At 39.7% G+C, this 15,907-nt stretch overlaps 1 protein-coding gene across 1 annotated transcript in view; it reads right to left on the minus strand.

Annotated features, from left to right (window-relative positions):
• CC2D2A (coiled-coil and C2 domain containing 2A) overlaps positions 1-15,907 on the minus strand; it is a 3,655,067-nt gene that overhangs the window by 1,172,517 nt on the left and 2,466,643 nt on the right. The window contains exon 24 of the mRNA XM_044062582.1: positions 13,951-14,056. Within this exon, the coding sequence (XP_043918517.1) occupies positions 13,951-14,056 (106 nt within the window). The remainder of the gene's footprint in view (positions 1-13,950; positions 14,057-15,907) is intronic.

The following is a 15,907-nucleotide window of genomic DNA, read 5'->3' on the forward strand; positions in this document are numbered from 1 at the left end:
AATTTTTTTATTGCATGAATTTAGTGATGTGCTATTAGTAATTCTCAAATACTTTTGAGGAAAATATTAGTAAAATAGAGTTATTTAATTGGTTCATAGGCGTTTACTAGGTTAACAACCACAAGGGCCTTTTTAAGCCTAGCTATGCATCCCAAATCTCTGATTAGTTCTGATACCCTTGATAAGTGTAAGCATGGGCCTGGGAGATGAACCATTTACAGGTTACCTGTTTGCATCAGAGACATAGGTGCCAAACCAGGGATGAATTTCCGGTTTCCCATCCAATTGTCCAAGTTGCACTTGAATTGGATTAGGGAGGAACTCTGCTTCACATGGATGGGGAGCCTATTTCATAGACAGTGTAGTCTCTGGGATACATATATATATATATCTCTAGCAGGTCCTATTTATATCACAGGCAAGGTTTAAGTCTTTAGAATGGGTAATTCTGGTACTGTTTGTTTTGTAGATATGCAGGCGGTCCATCAGAGTGGGGTCTGACAATGCCCTGTATGCCAGGCATACATCTCCTCTCAAAAGCCTGTAGGAGACAGAATACAAGGATAGGGCCTTGGGGTGGTCTGCATAGGACACATTATTTATGCCCTGTATTCTTTTAGTGAGGAACCTCTGAGGACGTTCCAGTTGTTGGATATGCCTGGTTAGATACATACCAAAGGGGGCATTGTACTCAATGATAGGTCTGATGAATGCCAAATACAGTGGAACAATGACTTCCTTGGACTTAGATGCCATACCTTTGTTTATAAGTTGCGCAACATAGAATGATTTCCTCACCACTGTAGACACGTGATCATAGATTACTACTTATGTGTGTCCCTAAGTTGGTGACTACTGTTCACCTCTAAGGGGTGTGATGTCAATTTGATAGTTACCAGGGATGGAGGACTTCCTAAAGGATACTATTATGCATTTCTTGGCATTTAGTTTTTAGTCCATGACTCTGACACCAGTTGTTTGTCTCTGTCAGCCCCTCCTGGAGAACATTTGTGTCAGTGTAAGATTCAGTGACGGCTCTTAATTTGCAATCATCTGCAAATTTAGTCAGCCAGAGACCATTGACATTGGCCTTGACTTCTGAGATGCAAATGCCAAAAAGGAGTGGTTCAAGAACTGATCCTGAGGGACTCCACTTGTGACTGGCATCTTTGTAGAGGTGGACTCCCCAATTCTAACTTCCTGGGTCCTGTCTGTGAGTCAGTTGGCTATCCACTGGGTGACATACAGGTTTGTACCTAACATCTTGAGTTTGTCAACATTGCTCGAGTGGGGTACTGTGTCAAATGCCTTGGCCAGGTCAAGATAGGCAGTGTGAACGATTTTACCCTCATCCATTGCTTTGGTGACCTTCTCAAAGAAGTCCAACAGATTGAGTAGGGATGATCTGCCCTTTACAAAACCAAACTGGGTTGGGTCCAGTATATGGAAGTTTACTGTATCTCTGTTGATCATCTCCATGATAATTCTTTCCATGGCTTTACATATAAGACTAGTAAGATGTACAGGTTTGTAGTTTCCAGGGTGTGTAGATGGCCCACCTTTGTGCAGAGGGATGACTGTTGCCTTTCTCCATTCATGAGGCATGAAGCCTGTCTGGAGGCTACAGTTAAATAGTAATTACAGAGGCCATGACAGGTCATGTTTCATGCTATTTAGAAGGCATCCTGGGATATTGTCTGGGCCCACTGATGCAGTGTTCTTGGTCTTAGAGAGAGCATTAGGGACCTGTTCCCCTAGTGATAGCAGGGGGAGTTATATTTGATGTTATTTCCTGAGGGAAGGATGAGGGGGAGAGAGGAGTAAAGTTGGAGCTGAATTTATCAGCCAGGAGGTTTGCTATATCTTCTGGCTCAGTATAGGTGGCTCCATTTACAATGTGTATTACCTTTGAGGTTGTGGACATAGATAAAGAATGCTTTGTGATTGTCCTTGGCCTGGGAGGCCAAACTTACCTCAAAATTGGCTTTAGTAGACTATTTCCCCTCTGAGTTGTTTGTTTAGTTTAATGAGAGTGCCTTTATCCTGCTGGGTGCTGCATCTCCTAATTTTTGTCATGATTTTCTTCCTCCCGTTATACATCCAATTGATTTTGTGATTCCACCAGGGTGGCTTGTTTTTTGAGTTTGTTCTACACTTCCTCCTGGTGGGTACAACTGCCTCTGTACAGTTATTAACATGCTTGTACAGTGTTTCTGTCAACAGTTCTGCATAGGCAGAAGTGTTCTCAGGGTATATAGGGGCTTGAAATTGTGTCAGGTTCTCACTTAATAGCAGCAGGTTAGCCTTAGAATTGTTCCTGAATATTCCCACTTTAGCTGGGGGTCCAGGTTTTATTTTTACTTCAAAGGAGACCATTTTGTGGTCTGACCTTAGCAGGGAAGGCATTACAGTAAGGGGTGTGCAGCACTCTCCCATATTAGTGAGGACCATATCCAGTATGGCTGCACCCCTAGTTGGTGTATTGACTGTCTGGTCCAGGGAGTTTGTCTTTACAAAATCCAGGAATCTCTGTGCATGTATATTTGATGTCATACAGAATTCCCAGTTAATAGTGGGATAATTCAAGTCACCCATGAATATGGTACTGGGTTGGATGGTTCATGTTTCTAATAAGTTTAAATACATGGTATGGGTTTCCTGGGTCATAGAGGGGGACCTACAGCTTGCAAGGAAGTGGTATTGGATTTTACCTATGGTGATTTGAACATGGAACATCTCAAGTGCATTGTCCTGTTTGACCAGCCTTGAACTATATTTATTTTTTATGTAAATAGAGACACCTCAACCATTAGTCCTTGCCTGTGAAGTAGCTGGTCTAAATGTGTGGAAAGCATTATAACCCTGCACTGTTGGTGTTCTGTCTGCAGCTTTAAACCATGTCTCTAAGACCGCACAGACATCTGCATTCTCTAGGGTAAAGAGAGCTTCCAGGCAGTGGAATTTTTTGTTTAGACTCCTAGCATTGAGCAGTAATACCTTTAGATTTTCTTGGCATTGATTTGCTTTGTCAGAAGTACTTTCAGTTTGGCATTTCCTAAAAAAGGCACTATGGGGAAGACTGTTTTAGATAATATTCGAAAGGCCAGAGGGAGAGGTGCAGATCATCCCTAGCAAAGCAGCATGGTCTGAAGAAAAGAACACACTGTGAACAAACACCAACACCTCACTCAGCTCGATGAAGAAATAAATGTAAAAAGCTGTTCTTATTCATTTTAATACCAAAACAAAATAAAATTAAGCGCTTTTCGTTTGGGAAATATCCAAACTTCTTCAGATGCAGAGCAAGAACAAAAACAGTCAGCAAAAATCCACTCTATATCATGAAGAGTTAATTGATTAATTGCCTGCAAGTGGATCACAGCACTCATTTAAAATTACACTTCACAGTGGCATTGTTTTGCTAACAAGACCAAAATGAACCTAAAAACTTCAAGACTTTACAAACATCATGACACAATAGAAACTGTTACTTTTGCTAAGAATAAATATAAATATATGTGCATATGTAATAAAACTAACACCCATCCCTGACCTAATTTCTGTTCTTTTCTTCAGTTTTTCGTTTGTCAGTTCATTTTCTAAAAGCAGCATGGTCTATTGAACATCTTCTTCCATGCTGACAAATATTGCATCCCCTTAGAATGACACCAGAAATGACACCAGAAACTAAGCCAATTATTAAAGTCAATCATCTTTTGTTCATATCGTGGCAGAAGGTAAAATGCTGCTCAATGCTAGGCTTATACCAGCCTGAGACACATATTCCGAAAGCTCTATGATGTCTCTCTTCATATAGTGTAGGGAGGTACGTCTCAGGTTTTTTACTCCCACATGGACTATGAGACTGAGTCATACTGGTAATTGTGATCCAATGACCTGAGTGCATGCGTAATGTGGTGGATCCTAGCCCTTGATAAGCAACTGACCGTAACTTTCTCCTTACTCAGCCTGGTGAGAGGGACATCAGTGTGTCTCACAATGGAGTTTCCAATGACTAGAATGTTGGATTGCGTGGTGACTTGCCTTATGGGCTTAGATATAGAGGCTCCATGAGATGTAGCTTTATGTGTTGATGTGGGTGTTGTTTTGAAAGAGTGCAGGGGCTGCTGAGGGTATCTTTTATGTGTACTTCGTCTAGGAGGTCTTTGTGGTTTAGGAAGGTTAATTAATTAATTAGGGACAAAGACAGAAATGGAAACAAAAGAGGTTAGGAAAATAATGAAAAATATGTAAAAAATCATGAGACAATAAGTAGTTGGACTACTTGCAATTAATATGATGCATTAGATAGCATGAAGGATATTTTTCTTTCTCTACATTTGGGGTAGTTAGAAAGTGTGAGGCACTTTGTGGTTGTAGTTTTGTTTTATAATGACACTAATAAAGGGATTTATTAGTTTTTGTTAAAACAGATGTGACTGATTTCTTTTCCTGAAGAAAAGAATGTCAGAAATAAGTCTAAAAGCTGGCACAGATGAATAAGGCTGTGAATTGCAGTTCTTCTTGTACTGGGTGTGATTTCCTCAGTTCTCATTTACCTATTGTGTGACCTTGAGCAAGTCACTTAACCAGAGATTGCTTTCTGATTGTTTCTGAAAAGGGAACTGTGTGTCCAGTGAACCTACCTGGTCAACAAATGTGTATTATTAAGGCACAACAAGATTTTGTAGAATTCTGTTAATAGAAAATAGTTATTTAATGTTTATATTAACCAGACAGTTTTCATGACACAATGTGTGCATGATTTTTACAATATGTGCAGGATGTCTACATGATTTTCATTATATGCACTGCATGGGCATGTGGACAGTTTCATAGCTAACAACATTCAGACATCAGTTTAAAGGATAAAATTGTATGTTCATTGTAACACACTGACTGAAATGTATTACTACTACCTGAAGAAACAAGCAATAAAGGTTATTTAATGAAATTCTGACTATTGTAGGTCAGGCTGCAATGGGTAAAATATCATGGAATATGGAAAATAAAAGAATACTGCAGGATGTTGCAAATTCTGTTTATAAAACAACATAATGCAAAAGACATGGTTGTAATAAATATGAGGACAAAAATAGGGCACTGTATGTTGCAGACTGGCTTGTAGATGTGAACAAATGAGTAATGTATGCAAAATGGCTGTTACGTGGAGCAGGATTCAGAGAGATCAAGTCCTGGCCTTTGTGACAGTATGTCAAACAGACAGGTATTTCTTGGGTTAGCATAGGTAAATAAAACATACTAATTCTCAGTAAGAAAGGGGAGAATGTGAAAATAAAATACTGTGCAATCATTTCTAGTAAAATGAAAAAAAGGCTTCCACCACAGCAAAAAGTTCACTGAGAAATTCTGTTAAAATGTAGGCTTTAATAAAATGAAGAAATAAAAAGCACAAATTGTGCTGTTCAAGTTGCAGGTCAAACAGGATAAGCGCTTTCAGTTAAAAAAAGCTTCTTCAGATCCTAGTGTGTAGACATGACTTACTGCTGTTAAATAAAGATCCTTAATTGCTCAACCAATCACATACAGCAATCAGATGCACGCCTTCCTTAAGCCTCCATTTCATTTCTTAATTAGGCTTCTCTCTTTCAAAATAGGTTTAATAGGAACTACTCTGTTGAGCCCTGGAAATAAATTAGCTCTGAGGTTCATGATCCATTTGCTTTCTTCCTTTTCAGTTTTGTTGACAATGTCTCCTCCACGGAGGTTAGTAGTCACAGTTGAGATAACCATAAAGCTAAATGAATGCCCTGGATTTTCAGACACATTTCCATATAGGGCATTCTTGATGTCTAACAGGTGGCGAAGTATCTGTTCCTTAAACTTTCTATTGGTCTTTCCTACATAATAGGCTTGGCACAAATTACAAGTGTCAATGTATATAACATTCTTAGTGTTGCATTTAGCAAAACCAGAGTACTTATAGCATTTGTTAGTTACCGGATGAACAAAACTGTTGGAACATTTAATGTGGCTGCAAGCTTTGCAAAAGCCACATTTAGTTCCTAACCTATTCCTTCCTTCTGTACTCTGCTTATTAGGTATTCCATCATAGTTGCACAATAAAGCACGTGAGAATTTCAATGAATAAAAACAAAGGAATCGGCACCACTATATTCAGGAAACCAAACTGGAGGAACCATATGCTATACTACAGTAGCATGCATCCGAGACATGTTTTTCAGAATATTGTTGAAAATCAAGTGACCAGGATATCCAAGCTCTGTACTGACAATGATGATTTTCTGCAGGAACAAGACAAACTCTTACAGAATTTTGCTTCAAGAGGCTACAATGAAAAACAATTAGTCATGAGTAAAGGCAAAGCAATGTCCATTCGATACAACAAAGGGCAACCGTACTATTCGAAACAGAAGCAGAGTGATGTGAAGAAATGTGGGAACAGCAACAGTGTCAGATGCATGATGACCTACAGCACTGACTCCTTTGATGTCCGTGAAACCATCAAGAAATTTTGGCCAGTCTTAACTGCTGACAGTAAAATTAAGAGAATTGTAGGGGAAACACCTAAATTTGGTTATAAAAACAAGAACAACTTAAAGGCTTTATTGTGCAACTATGATGGAATACCTAATAAGCAGAGTACAGAAGGAAAGAATAGGTTAGGAACTTGGAAATGTGGCTTTTGCAAAGCTTGCAGCCACATTAAATGTTCCAACAGTTTTGTTCATCCGGTAACTAACAAATGCTATAAGTACTCTGGTTTTGCTAACTGTAACACCAAGAATGTTATATACATTGGCACTTGTAATTTGTGCCAAGCCTATTATGTAGGAAAGACCAATAGAAAGTTTAAGGAACGGATACTTCGCCACCTGTTAGACATCAAGAATAAACGGTTCCCTATCAGAATCCTGAAACACTATAAGCCTGAAAGTCAAAATCCTGAAAACTAATGATTGAAAATGCAAAATCTCGAAAATGCAAAATCCTGAAAGTCAAAATCCTGAAAACACAAAATGGACATGCTGACGTCACTGTGGCTTTGCTATTGTTAGCCCTGTGGTGTTAGGTCATGCGTTGGGTCCAGGTAAGTGTGCGGTTGGTTTTATGTTAGGGTTAGGGGCGGTATAAGTGAGTTAGGGTTAGGGCGCAGGTTAGGCATGTATGCAGTAGTGACAAATATTGGGGTTAGGGGCGGTTTAAGTGAGTTAGGGTTAGGGCGCGGGTCAGGTGAGTGTGCGATAGTGACGGACCTTAGGGTTAGGGTCAGGGTCAGTTGGTAGATATTAGTGTCTTTATAGTGACATATTAGCATTATTTGTGTTTTCAGGATTTTGACTTTCAGGATTTTGCATTTTCGAGATTTTGCATTTTCAGTCATTAGTTTTCAGGATTTTGACTTTCAGGCTTATAGTGTTTCAGGATTCTGATAGGGAACCGAATAAACTGGTAACCAATGCCCTACATGGACATGTGTCTGAAAATCCAGGGCATTCATTTAGCTTTATGGTTATCTCAACTGTGACTACTAACCTCCGTGGAGGAGACATTGTCAACAAAACTGAAAAGGAAGAAAGCAAATGGATCATGAACCTCAGAGCTAATTTATTTCCTGGGCTCAACAGAGTAGTTCCTATTAAACCTATTTTGAAAGAGAGAAGCCTAATTAAGAAATGAAATGGAGGCTTAAGGAAGGCGTGCATCTGACTGCTGTATGTGATTGGTTGAGCAATTAAGGATCTTTATTTAACAGCAGTAAGTCAGGTCTACACACTAGGATCTGAAGAAGGTTTTTTTAACTGAAAGCGCTTATCCTGTTTGACCTGCAACTTGAACAGCACAATTTGTGCTTTTTATTTCTTCATTTTATTAAAGCCTACATTTTAACAGAATTTCTCAGTGAACTTTTTGCTGTGGTGGAAGCCTTTTTTTCATTTTACTATTTTTGCCCATTAAGGCTTCCTCTGGAGGTGGTTTTTGGTTTGATTGTTTGTGCAATCATTTCTGGTAGTAAACTGAGATTTAAATATCATTTGAATACACCACTTGATAGTTGTAAATGGTGTTGATGGCTCATCATGGCACGGATAATTTTATTTTTATTTATTTATCCTTTGCTAACCATGTTAGTCCCAGTAGGCACGTGGCCTCTTTTCAGAGGACCCCAAAGGTGGTATTTATACTACTAGGGGAAATTTGGCCACAGCATCAGGGAACATTTCCAACTCTTTTCAACAGATGCTGTGAGATATTCTACACTCACTTGATCTACCACCAACTCAAGCAGACAGGACCTTGGTTAATCCAAAGGATGTCACACTCAGGAGTGCAGCACCCCCCTTATGCTTCATGTAAAGTACAGATAAGTACTAGGAAGTTAATAATAATATTAACAGGTTACAGATGGTGTAAGCATTCAAACAGGTGTGTTTCTGGCCTATTATTCATTTTTCCTAAATATCATGTCTATTTATCAATGTAAATCTGAAGACAGAATAATCAGATGGTTAACGGAAGTAGCTTAGGCTCACATCTCTTATAGCCACTATCTTAAGTAGATAAAAGTTTAATTTATTGATAAAGAATAAATCAAAGGGAGAACTGTTAGACCTATACTGAAATATCAAAATAAGTGCCTGAATGGATTTTCTGTATTAGAATTATTTCAGACATTACAACTGACAAAACAGGTTTCTGTATTTCAGGTCAGAAACAGGTTAACATTCAGAAAGGCAGGTGTACAATAACTGTGTAATGCAAGCTAAATGAGGCTCATAGTACTGTTTTGTTCTGAAACAAAGACATGTATTCAAAAACAATTGCTAATCTATCTCCTGCAGAAAGAACTCCTGCCCCCACACAACATGGCTTTTGTCCTTCTCATAGTACTAGCACTGCACTTCTAACATATATAGATACTGTCAATCAAGCTAGAAATAATGGCAAACTTGTCTCTTCCTTATTTCTAGACTTGTTTAAAGCCTTCAATAAGGTCTACCACAGCAAACTTCTATTTTGAATATCCTCATAAGGTCTCTCTCAGCTCACCCTTTGTGGTTCAAAAGCTACCTGTCCAATAGGTATCAGCCAGTAAAATGGCATTCCACTGTCACTCCATACTCCCCAGTCACCATTGGTGTACCACAAGGCTCTATCCTTGGTCCATTCCTCTTTAACATTCTCACAAACACCCTCCACACATGCACATAACAGACCTCCCTAATGCAGTAGGCAGATGACTCCACATTCCTTTGCATATCTGACAATGTGGCACACCTCCAAACAATTACTCAGAAAGCTTCAATAACTAAAACATGGCTTTGTAGCTCACAAATCATACTCAGCCCTTAAAAAAACTATTCCTTTGTTCCCCAAATCCCTCTCTCATGAAAAAGCACATGTTAAAATCCTCTTTCTTGATAATACAAACGCTGAAGTCAATTCTCACAGTAAATTATTATGGGTGATAATGGATGATAATCTTAAATTCGACCTGCACATACAAAATTGCATAAGAAAAACTCACCAAAAACTAAGGATGCTTTACAGAACCAAAAACTTTGTCACTGACACAATTAAAGCTACACTTGCCACTACTTATCTCCTCTCCATACTTCTTTTATGGTGCTCCCATCCTTACTAACCTTTGGGCATCACAACAATCAAGACTTGAGCAATGCTGTAACAAAGTTGCTAAATTTGTAGCAAATGCCCCTTTCAGAACTCATCATTGTATAGCACTAAAAAGCCTAAATAGGTTAGAACTATCCCGCCAACTAACACATACATAGCTTCTTACCACCTACAAAATTATCCAGAATCCATCTACTTGTCCAGCATTAAATAACATTCTATACAGCTATGTTCCTAGTTGGTCATTATGATCCAATGACCAAAAACTCCTGTCTGTCCACAAACCTATCAAGTCTGCGGAGCACTGACTGCACTCTTACTATGTTGCTAAGGCCTAGAACTCTATCTCTATCCATCAGATCAATACTGTCCCTCCCCTCCTTCAAAACCATTCTGAAAGGCTTCCTAGCCAAACGCTGGTTCTGTTCTTGCTCAACACCAGGATAACCTATATTCCTAAATGTAGAAAAATACATATACATAAATTACATCTCTGTATTGTTCTTTCTTAGGTTCATAGGTAAGTACTAGGCTATCGGCCCTGGGGCCTATACAAGCCCAGCCAAAAAGGTACGCTGACTTTTGCCACCCAAGAAAATTATTTTCCTGTGCCACTGTCGAGTAGAGCCACAGAGGTGATCCCCGGGGTGAAATTCCTATTTCCCATCCAATCATCAAGATTTTTCTTGAAGAGTGCTAATGAGGAGCTTTGTTTTATATAGATAGGTAGTTTATTCCAGAGTATGGGAAGTCTCTGGAACAGGAATCTATCCCTCCGGCATGTTCTGTTTATTGTGGTGACAAGGTTTAGGTCCCTAGAGCATGTAGCTCGGAGGGATTGGGATTTCTTTAAGTGGGAGCATGTTCAACAGCTCTGGGTTTGACATAGCTTTGTATGTTAGGCAGAGATCACCTCTGAGTAGGCGATATGCGACGAAGTAAAGCTGGAGTTTTTTGAGATGGTCTGTGTAGGGCATCTGTTTGAGGTCGGTAATCCTCTTTCTGAGGTATTTCTGCGGCCTTTCCAGTTGTTGTAGATGTCTTGTGAGGTACATACCAAAAGGGGCGTTGTACTCTATAATGGGTCTAATGAGTGATGAGTAGAGGGGAACAATGACCTCTTTTTTTCTGGATGAGAAACCTTTTGTGATGAGGTGTGCCACATAGAAGGATTTTCTGACTACTGTGGCGATGTGATTATCAAAGGAGAGACTACTATCCACCTGTGTCCCAAGGTCTTTTATCACACTTTCGGTGTTAAGTACACTACTGCCTATGTTGTAGTTCATGGGTACAGAGTTTTTACCAAATGGGATGACAATGCACTTTTTGGCATTGAGCTTGAGGCCATGGCTTTAACACCAGGCATCTGTCTCAGTGAGGCCCTTTTGTAGGATGTCCACATTGTTAGGAGTTTCGATTATGGCTCCTAGTTTGCAGTCATCTGCAAACTTCGTTAACCAAAGACCTTCTGTGTTAGCCTGTACTTCAGAGAAGTAGATACCAAACAGGAGAGGACCCAGGACTGAACCCTGTGGTACTCCACTTGTCACTGGTCTGAAGTCGGATTTGGAGTCTGCTACTTTCACAGTGTGGGTTCTGTCAGTGAGCCAGTTGGCAACCCATCTTGTGACATAGGGATTTATACCTAGTTTAGTGAGTTTATCTATAATTCCAGAGTGGGGGATGGTGTCGAAAGCCTTGGCAAGAGCTAGATAGGCTGTGTGAACCACCTTACCCTTGTCTACGGCTTTGGTTACTGCTTCAAAGAAGTCTATCAGGTTTAGGAGACATGATCTGAGTTTGGAGATTACCAATGTCTTTGTTTATAAGTTCCATGATGATACGTTCCATGGCCTTGCAGACCAGGCTCGTCAGACTAATGGGGTGGTAGTTCCCAGGGTCCGTGATAACTCCCCTCTTGTGGAGTGGGATAATTGTCGCTGTGCGCCATTCAGCAGGCACAAAGCCTGAGGTGAGGCTACGATTGAACATGGTACTTAGGTGGGGTGCCAGTTCATTCTGTAGTTCGTGTAGAATGCAGCCTGGGATGCTGTCTGGTCCCATAAATGCTGTGTTCTTGGCTTTGGGTAGTGTGTTTTTTTACCTGTGCAGCGGTGATTACAGGAACTTTGCATTCTTCCAGTATAGAGATGGTCTCTTTAGGGGTTGAGAGGAGGGTAAAGTTAGCACTGAACCTGTCTGCCAGGATGTTGGCAATATCAGTTGGGTCTGTATATTTAGTGCCATTGTGCCGTAACTGAGAGCAGATCTGAGTGTTGCCATTGAGATTCTTGACATAAGCTATAGAATGCTTTGTGGTTGTCTTTAGAATCAGTGGCAATTTTGTTTTCGTAATTAGCTTTGGAGGACTTTATCAGCGATCGCAGCTTCTTACTGAAGCTGACCAGGGAGCTCCTCCACTCATGGGATTTTACTCTCTTTTGAAACAGTTTCTTCCTTTTGTTGTACAGTTTGTTTATGGCAGGGGACCACCAGATTGCCTTCCTTTTTTTGGAGGATAGCATCTTGGTTCTGTTTGGGATAGCACAATCCATGCACTCATGTAAGTGCTTATAAAGTGCAACTGTGTAGGATTCAGTAGTCCTAACTGTATTGTCCATCTGCATGGGTGTCAAAGTTCATCACTTCTGTCTTAAGAAGCATGAAGTTGGCTTTGGAGAATTTTTTACCATGGTTTCCTTAATGGGGGGTGGGGGCATGATGTGGATATCTAGGGTAATTAGCTTATGGTCAGATCAGACCAATGAGGCGTTGACTTCAGGTGTGGAACACAGGTCACTCATATTCGTAATGACTAGATCTAGGATATTGTTGCCCCTGGTGGGGGTGTGGATAAGTTGATCCAGGGCATTGGAGTTTATGAATTGCAGAAAGCGTTGAGCGAAGGAGTTGGTACATCAGTAGTTTTCCCAGTTAATGGTGAAATCACCCATTATTAGGGTGTTTGGTTGAACCCTAATATTTTCCAGTACATCAAGAAAAGAGGAGTGGGAATCCTGGAGCATGGTGGGTGATCTGTAGCAAGCTACAATTTGGATTGCAGTTTTGCCCAGATTTAGTTGCGCTTGGATAACCCTGGCTGCATTATGCTGAGGAACTAGCCTGGAGGTGTGGATATCCTTAATGAATATGGACACACCTCCGCCTTTGGTGTTCCGGTCCAGGTTACATGGCCGAAAACTGTGGTATGAGTTATAGCCTGGTAGTGCAGGGGTGCTCTCTGGAGCTTTGAACCAGGTCTCAGTCACTGCACAGATATCGATGATCTCCATTTTAAGGAGTGCCTCGAGTGACTGCATTTTGAGATTTAGACTTCTAGCATTGAGTAGCATCACCCTCAGTTTTTGCTTGCCTGTTCCTGTTATGGTGGTGAATTTGTCATTTGAACCTTGCCTAAAAAAGACACTATAGGGGTGGCAAGAACCTTAGCCAGTATCACTCACTTCCTTACTTCTAAAAATTCTCTCCCTTGACTTTCTCTTGAAATATACTATAAGCCTGCTTTTCTTTCATTTTGTATTGCAGTTCCTGTCTGTATTATACAAACTTACCTTTAATTTCTCTATAAACAGGCTAAAATTTCTCCTCTGTTGAGTCATTATCATTTACTTATATCTACTCTTAACTAATGTTTTCATAGCATTTCTACTTTAGTATAATTATTTAAAATGTATATTTTTTTATTTTTAAAGACTGTACACTTATTATTTCCAAAATGTTTTGTAACACTTTGGTGCTTTTCTCCCCAGGCTTCCTCTGAAAATGGTCTCCTACGCAGTTGGATCTTCCTAGTAATCAAATGTCAATAAATAAAATAAATAAATTTTGCTCTATGTTCCACAATGGGTACTGCTTGTTTGAGTAACTGTGGATAAAATCATGAGAAAGTACAGAGTGAAAATATGCAAAGACCAGCAGTCTCTGATTGCATATTTCCACTGACAATATAGGATGTAAGCTATGACTGAAAGGTATGTTCCACAATACCTTTTGTACACGTATTTAGTGTATGCAAGTCTGCCATGTTGTTTTGTGTGTGTTAGCCTAAGCTTGTTTTTAGCAGAGCTTATATTTATTGCTAATTTATTTGAACAATAAATGCTTTTGTCCTGTACTGCTTTTAACATTTTAATGGTCTTATACAAATGATGAATTGTAAAATAAGGAGAGGAACATACTTTTCAACAGCTTATTTTTGCAGAACATTATGGCTGCAGATAAAAAAATGCATGACCCATTCATAAGTTGATTTACCCATAGCAGACAACTGTTTCTCTGTGTGGCACAGCAGTTACTACTGTTGCTTACCTGATGTACCGGCCATTCGTTGTTTTGGTCTGGTACTTGAGAAGTCTGAGTAGTGACAAATGTCTCGGTAAAGGACTTTGAAGATCTTGAGGCATGTGCAGGTTTACTGTAGAGAAAGAAATGAAAATCTCACTGTTACAGTGAAAAAAGTACTAGCAGTAATGATATCATTTCTTCTTATTAGACTTAAGAAAGTACAGCTTTACAGTCTTAGAAACACAGAATAGCTGATAATGTGGCCTATACAGCTTGTGCTTAATGTATTAGTCTTTCTACTATAACTACTGCTTATCTACAGTCTATTTAATACATGGCTTTATTTGTCCATTTTTATAGTCATTATGTCTGTCAGCATTACAAACATTAACACTGGTTACTCACTAGATGCAAGGGAGAAGACCTAATTATAAAAGGAGTACCAATCCATTTCAGGATTCATTTCCACAGCATGAAAACCTATTACCAATTTTGGCAAAATTCCAATTCGCTCATGGCATGTACTGAAGATGTTGGAAGACACCAGATCACCCTACAAAAAACACAGGGAAAATAAGCAACTCCACAAAGAAGGAACTTCAGCCGAGAACCAAAATAGAAGACCATGAGCTGTGGGGCAAGGGTGTATGCTTCTAATCCAGCCAAACTCATTTAAATATAAACATTCAAGCCTGAAACGCTAATTTGAGTCCATAATTAATTTCTCTGTTCTTAAAAAAAATCAATTGTTCAATACGAGTTAAATATTCTAACATTTAGTTTGAATCTACAGCAATAATGTGGCAACAATGGTTCATAGGTAGGTACTAGGCTAGCGGCCCAAGGGCCTACGTAAGCCTAGCCAACAAGGTTCCCTGGCTTACGCCACCCAAGAAAGTTATTTTCCTGTGCCACTGTTGAGCAGAGACACAGAAGTGATCCCCGGGGTGTATTTTCTATTTCCCATCCACTTATCAAGATTTTTCTTGAAGAGTGCTAATGAAGAACTTTGCTTGACTGTTCCACAGTATGGGAAGTCTCTGGGACAGGAATCTATCCCTCCAGCATGTCCTGTTTATTGTGGTGACAAGGTTTGGGTCCCTAGAGTATGTGCCATTAATTAGTGTATACTAAACTCTTTCAAGTTTCACTGTGAAAATGCTTAAGCATTTACAACATTTTCAAAATTGTAGAATATAGTTTCATTTTTTTTAAAAAGATATTCAGATTTCCCAAATATTTAATGCAGTATGATCTAGTAGCATATCTCTAAAGAAGGTAGCCTCAACTTTATGGACTCTTTTATACACAATCTAAATGCACTAGAATATTAAGACCAGAAATGAAAAAGGTTACTAAAGGTGGTAACCTTCCACATTCAGAAACAGACCTGCCATGGTGCTTTTGCATGAAGACATGCAGCACTGCAATGGGCAGTCTCTTTAGTCATGGTAGATGCTAACAGAGCATGTTGGGAACAAGCATGTGTTAATTATCCATGTGCTCTTCTCTGGAATTGCCTGTGGTAAGGTATTTACGCAGCAGACTGATTCAGAGACTTGCTCTGCAGAGAAAATTAGCACAGCCTGTCATGGCCAATCATGGCAATGAACATGTTCATTCATCACAGTAGAGTTAAGTGCTTGGAAGTTTAACAGTCAGGTACTGTTAGGGGGAGTGTGTGTGTGTGTGTGTGTGTGTGTGTGTGTGTGTGTGTGTGTGTGTGTGTGTGTGTGTGTGTGTGTGTGTGTGTGTGTGTGTGTGTGAGGAGCTGCATGTATGAATGTGTTTGAGTGTGTGTCTGCCTGAGAAAATGCAGCTGGGGAGGTTATTGAGCCTGTAGACTAGGTGTGTGTGTGTGTGTGTATGTTTTCATGAGTTTGATTGGGTGGGAAGGGGGCTGCATGCATGTGCATGGAATAATTCTGTGTGTGGCTAGGTAGGTTGGAGAGACTGTCATGCTTTCAGATACCTGTAGACA

The sequence above is a fragment of the Protopterus annectens genome, chromosome 2.part1 (genome assembly GCF_019279795.1).
Source record: "Protopterus annectens isolate FY-2018-M chromosome 2.part1, PAN1.0, whole genome shotgun sequence".
Taxonomy (NCBI): domain Eukaryota; kingdom Metazoa; phylum Chordata; order Ceratodontiformes; family Protopteridae; genus Protopterus; species Protopterus annectens.